The 7,500-nt window shown below is 46.4% G+C and overlaps 1 protein-coding gene across 2 annotated transcripts in view; it reads right to left on the bottom strand.

Moving 5' to 3' along the window:
- The window catches only part of ssx2ipa (synovial sarcoma, X breakpoint 2 interacting protein a), a 9,446-nt gene extending 7,378 nt beyond the window's left edge, over window positions 1-2,068 (bottom strand). For both annotated transcript variants that reach the window (XM_060875433.1, XM_060875434.1), the window contains exons 1-4: window positions 1,917-2,068; window positions 1,112-1,257; window positions 749-955; window positions 199-309 (exon numbers count right to left, since the gene is read on the bottom strand). In XM_060875433.1, coding sequence (XP_060731416.1) covers window positions 199-309; window positions 749-955; window positions 1,112-1,257; window positions 1,917-2,037 — 585 coding nt within the window. In that variant the 5' untranslated portion in view covers window positions 2,038-2,068. The remainder of the gene's footprint in view (window positions 1-198; window positions 310-748; window positions 956-1,111; window positions 1,258-1,916) is intronic.
- Window positions 2,069-7,500: the final 5,432 nt, after the last annotated feature.

The following is a 7,500-nucleotide window of genomic DNA, read 5'->3' as shown; positions in this document are numbered from 1 at the left end:
CAGACACACAGACAGACACAGACACACAGACAGACACAGACACACACACACACACACATACACACACACACACACACACACACACACACACACACATACATACACATACACATACACTTATTGGTAACCATGATAAACTGCCACTTTTTTAATGTGTGTCTTTTGATTGATTTAAAGTGTATAATCAGAAAGACCCACTTCTTCTTTCTCAGACTTCAAGCAGCTCTGCAGTGTCCTGATCTTTAGGTGCAGCTGACGATCTCCTTCATGAAGACCCGAGTTTTCCCTGCGGGTGTGTTCCAGCTGGTCCTAATGGACACACACATATGCAGGAAAACATGCAGGACTCAAAATGCAGATGTGGATTATGGAAAGAAACAAAGTATAAACCAAAAGTTCTCATACTCTCTTTCTCCCCTGTCAGTGATGGCACCCTGTGAGATCATGTAGCAGAGGTCAGAAAACAAGCATGTTTGCTGTCCTGTGACCAAACATGAGCAGCAGTTTAAAAGGACATGGCTGTCTGGCTTCATCTGGAGGAATTACATATTAGGCCTCCCTGGTTAGCTAATCGAGGAGTGCTGACTAGTGGGTGGGAACTGGCTAAGACCAAATTATGGAAAAATGAGGGAAAATTCTGGTGTATTATATAATTATCGTTATAGCGTTGTATATTTACTCAGAGTTGATGTTCTGCTGATTACTGTAGTGAACTGGTGTTGTGTAGTTGTAGTGTAGCTGTGTGTACTTTGAGGCGGGAGTTGTTGTGCTGCAGGTGCTCCACATCACTGCAGCTCTTCAGCTGTCGGAGCTCAAGCTCCTGCAGGGTGCGCTGTTGTTTCCTGTGCAGTTGAAGGAGCTCATACAGCAGGTTTAGGGCAGGTACAGCACTGAGAGAAGTACAGCCACTCCTAGACTCCACACACACACCACACAGACCCAGAGAGCTGGTTTCCTACACACACACACACACACACACACACTAAATGTTAACAGCTAAATGTTCATTTGCTTCAGTCTCACTACAATTAAATGACACGGGAGACACACCAGAAAACGGACAGACGGGGTGGGGTGGTGTTGGTGAGACAGAAACATTGGACATACAGACCTGATTAATGTAGAGGACACACTGTGGGATGTTCTCCTCGGTACAGAAGGCATTCAGCACACTGTAGGAGTGTGTGGAGGGGAGTGTGTGTATGTGCGTTTGGTGGGACACACTGATATGTGAAATGCTCGACAGGTCTTTTGAGTCTGAAAGAAAAAACACACACACACATAATTTAATAATAATACTGGATTAGTGTTTAATAAGGATGGTAGGAGTGGCTCACGCTCACTACTTCACGCTCAGTACAGTACTTCACGCTCACTATTTCACGCTCAGTACAGTACTTCACGCTCACTACCTCACGCCCACTACTTCACGCTCACTACAGTACTTCACGCTCACTACTTCACACTCACTACTTTACCTGGTTTCCAGCAGAAGTGACATAATTAATTAGCTACCTATATGATTAATTAGTTGATTGTTGACTGAAGTTGACCTGTGTGTAATTAAAGTCTTGTGTGATCCCAGTATAAATACTGAGATCAAAAGTCATCAAAAGTTCAGTATAAAGTTCTGGAAAAATAAATCTGGAATTTTTTAACATCACATTGAGCAAAATTAAATCAATACTTCAGAGCTCAGTCGAAATGACAGTCTGTTGCTGAACAATGTTCTCCATCCTGTCGGACAACATTCAAGTCATTTTGATAAGACAATGTGCAACGCTGATGGGGACGTGCTAACAATCTCATTTCTCGCTTCAAAGTTTGAGTCAACTCACTGCAGAGAATTACACACTAGCTCATAATCACTGACTGTGTGTGTGTGTGTGTGTGTGTGTGTGTGTGTGTATGCATACCGAGACAAGGGTCTGACATCATCATCACAGTTGCCTGTGGGGTCCAATGATCTCCCATCTCCAAAACACTCACACACAAAGCAGTCCTGAAACACACACACACACATTTATTTATCTGCATTCTTCCTTCCCTCAGTCCTGAGCAGTCTCTCCATCCCTGCTACTGAAGACCTGTTAGAGTTGTCATGGGATTCTTGGTCTCGTTCCTGTCTAGTTCCCTTCTTGCTGAATAATGAGTTTCAGCTCTATTGGTTTCAAACTTCTCCATTTCACACTGATGGAGCTCGCTGTACTCATGGGAACTTTCAAAGTGACCAGGTTTTATTCTCTCACCTTGGTCTATAGTTCCCTCCAAAAGTGTTGGAACATTAAGGTATTTGGGTTTAAGATCAGAAAATGAATATGAGGTGATATTAAACAACCTGGAACACGGCACCGTTAATGATCTTTTCCAGGTTTGTAGAGCAGTTTATTTCAGTAGTTGTGTGTTTCAGGAGGTTTCTATCTTCAGTCTCCCCTTCAGGAGGTGAAATGTTACTCAGTTCAGGTCTGCTGATTGACTTGTCCAGTCTAAAACCCTCCACTTTTTGCCCTGATGAGGTCCTGCATGGAGCTGCAGTGTGTTTTGGATTGTTGTCTTGCTGCGTGATGAAGTTCTGCATAAAGAACTTTTCTGTCAAAGTGCGAGTTCGTTCTACTGCTACCATCATGAGCTCCAGCATCAGATTAGTGAGAATGTTCCAGAAGCAGCCATTCAAGCCCAAATCATAACACCACCACCATGTTTCACAGACGAGCTCAGATGTTTTGGATCATGAGCATCCTTTCTTCCTGTTTTGTGGATCATCTCTGTACTACTTTGTGAATTACAGTCTGATCTTCTGAGTCTTACTGCATCTTGGCCCTCACTGATTCTGTCGTTTTTCTCGACTTCAGAATGGTTTGGTTTTCTCCTAAAGACAGCTCTCTGATCTTGATGTTGGTTTATCCTTATGATAAACACAATATACACAGAGTAGACATTCAGAGATAGTATTTGTTTAAACAATCAATCTAACAGGACACTCTTACGCAACATTGATTTGAAAAATATTTTGGTTCAAACAGAAGGTGCCATGTTCTATGGTATTTAACATGTTTAGATGTAAAGATCATGATCCACTGGCCTATTATCATCCTTTGATCTCAATCCCACATGTCTTCAGTATATAACAATAAAACACCTGATGTCACTGTTCCAATAGTTTCAGTGAACGTCTCCACACAACTGGACTGTGGAGGTCTACTGAGAGTTCCTCCTGACTGTGATAGGTGAGACCTTAGACTCATAGGTGTGTACCTCCTACATCATATCCAAGATAATCAAAGAAAACAGGACATTCATTTGGAATCATTTAATCCATGGCTCTGAATTTCTGATTGTTCATATAAATGTCCCTTATATGTGTGTGTGTGCTGATGCTAATGCTAAACTACTGCTAAGCACCAGGTAATGGACACATGGATATGATTAGCTTAGCATCCTGTTTACAAACTCGGACACAAATACACACGCACACACACACACAGACAAACAATGACACACACACACACACACACTCAGACACACACACACACACTCAGACACACGCACTCAGACACACGCACTCAGACACACACGCACTCAGACACACACGCACTCAGACACACACGCACTCAGACACACACGCACTCAGACACACACGCACTCAGACACACACGCACTCAGACACACACGCACTCAGACACACACGCACTCAGACACACACGCACTCAGACACACACACACTCAGACACACACACACTCAGACACACACACACACACTCAGACACACACACACACACACTCAGACACACACACACACACACACAGACACACACACACACACTCAGACACACACACACACACTCAGACACACACACACACACTCAGACACACACACACACACACACACACACACACTCAGACACACACACACACTCAGACACACACACACACACTCAGACACACACACACACTCTCAGACACACACACACTCTCAGACACACACACAGACACACACTCAGACACACACACACACTCAGACACACACACACACACACACACACTCAGACACACACACACACACACTCAGACACACACACACACACACTCAGACACACACACACACACTCAGACACACACACACACACTCAGACACACACACACACACTCAGACACACACACACACACACACACACACACACACACACACACACACACACACACACACACACACACACACTCAGACACACACACACACTCAGACACACACACACTCAGACACACACACACACACTCAGACACACACACACACTCAGACACACACACACACACACACACACTCAGACACACACACTCAGACACACACACTCAGACACACACACACACACTCAGACACACACACACACACTCAGACACACACACACACACACACTCAGACACACACACACACACACTCAGACACACACACACACACACACACACTCAGACACACACACACACAGACACACACACACACACACACACAGACACACACTCAGACACACACTCAGACACACACACACACACACACTCAGACACACACACACACACACACTCAGACACACACACTCAGACACACACACACACTCAGACACACACACACACACACACACACTCAGACACACACACTCAAACACACACACACACACACACTCAGACACACACTCAGACACACACTCAGACACACACACACACTCAGACACACACTCAGACACACACTCAGACACACACTCAGACACACACACACACTCAGACACACACACACACTCAGACACACACACACACACACTCAGACACACACACACACACACTCAGACACACACACACACACACACACACTCAGACACACACACACACACACTCAGACACACACTCAGACACACACACACACACACTCAGACACACACACACACACTCAGACACACTCAGACACACACTCAGACACACACACACACACTCAGACACACACTCAGACACACACACACACTCAGACACACACACACACTCAGACACACACACACACTCAGACACACACACACACTCAGACACACACACACACACACTCAGACACACACACACACACACACACACTCAGACACACACACACTCAGACACACACACACACTCAGACACACACACACACTCAGACACACACACACACACACTCAGACACACACACACACTCAGACACACACACACACACTCAGACACACACACACACTCAGACACACACACACACACACTCAGACACACACACACACTCAGAGACACACACACACACACACTCAGACACACACACACACACACTCAGACACACACACACACACACACTCAGACACACACACTCAGACACACACACACACACACACTCAGACACACACTCAGAGACACACACACACTCAGACACACACACACTCAGACACACACACACACTCAGACACACACACACACACTCAGACACACACACACACACACTCAGACACACACACACTCAGACACACACACACTCAGACACACACACACTCAGACACACACACACACTCAGACACACACACACACACACACACACACACTCAGACACACACACACTCAGACACACACACACACTCAGACACACACAGACACACACACACACACACACACACACACACAGACACACACACACACACACACACACACACAGACACACACAGACACTCAGACACACACACACACACACACACTCAGACACACACACACACACTCAGACACACACACACACTCAGACACACACTCAGACACACACTCACACACTCAGACACACACTCACACACTCAGACACACACACACACACTCAGACACACACACACACTCAGACACACACACACACTCAGACACACACACACACTCAGACACACACACACACTCAGACACACACACACACTCAGACACACACACACACTCAGACACACACACACTCAGACACACACACACACAGACACACACACACACACACACACACACACACACACACACACACACACACACACACACACACACACACACACAGACACACACACACACTCAGACACACACACACACACACTCAGACACACACACACACACTCAGACACACACACACACACACTCAGACACACACACACTCAGACACACACACACACACACACTCAGACACACACACACACACACTCAGACACACACACACACACACACTCAGACACACACACACAGACACACACACACACACAGACACACACACACACAGACACACACACACAGACACAGACACACAGACACAGACACACACACACACACACACTCAGACACACACACACACACACTCAGACACACACACACACACAATCAGACACACACACACACACAATCAGACACACACACACACAATCAGACACACACACTCACAATCAGACACACACTCACACACTCAGACACACACACACACACACACACTCAGACACACACACACACACTCAGACACACACACACACACTCAGACACTCAGACACACACACACTCAGACACTCAGACACACACACACACACACTCAGACACACACACACACACACACTCAGACACACACACACACACACTCAGACACACACACACACACACTCAGACACACACACACACTCAGACACACACACACACTCAGACACACACACACACACTCAGACACACACACACACACAGACACACACACAGACACACACACACACAGACACACACACACACAGACACACACACACACACACACACACAGACACACACACACACAGACACACTCAGACACACACACACACACTCAGACACACACACACACACTCAGACACACACACACACACTCAGACACACACACACACACACACTCAGACACACACACACACACACTCAGACACACACACACACACTCAGACACACACACACACACACACTCAGACACACACACACACACACACACTCAGACACACACACACACACTCAGACACACACACTCAGACACACTCAGACACACACACACTCAGACACACACACACACACACACACTCAGACACACACACACAGACACACACTCAGACACACACACACACACACTCAGACACACACACACAGACACACACACACACACAGACACACACACACACACACACAGACACACACACACAGACACAGACACACACACTCAGACACAGACACACACACACACACAGACACACACACACACACACCACACACACACTCAGACACACACACACACACTCAGACACACACACACACACACAATCAGACACACACACACACACAATCAGACACACACACACACACAATCAGACACACACACACACACAATCAGACACACACACACACACAATCAGACAGACACACACACACACTCAGACACTCAGACACACTCAGACACTCAGACACACACACACACACTCAGACACACACACACACACTCAG

This window comes from Tachysurus vachellii, chromosome 7 (genome assembly GCF_030014155.1).
Source record: "Tachysurus vachellii isolate PV-2020 chromosome 7, HZAU_Pvac_v1, whole genome shotgun sequence".
Classification (NCBI taxonomy): Eukaryota; Metazoa; Chordata; class Actinopteri; order Siluriformes; family Bagridae; genus Tachysurus; species Tachysurus vachellii.
The sequence above is the reverse complement of the archived record's forward strand: the minus strand, read 5'-3'. Positions and strand labels throughout refer to the sequence as shown.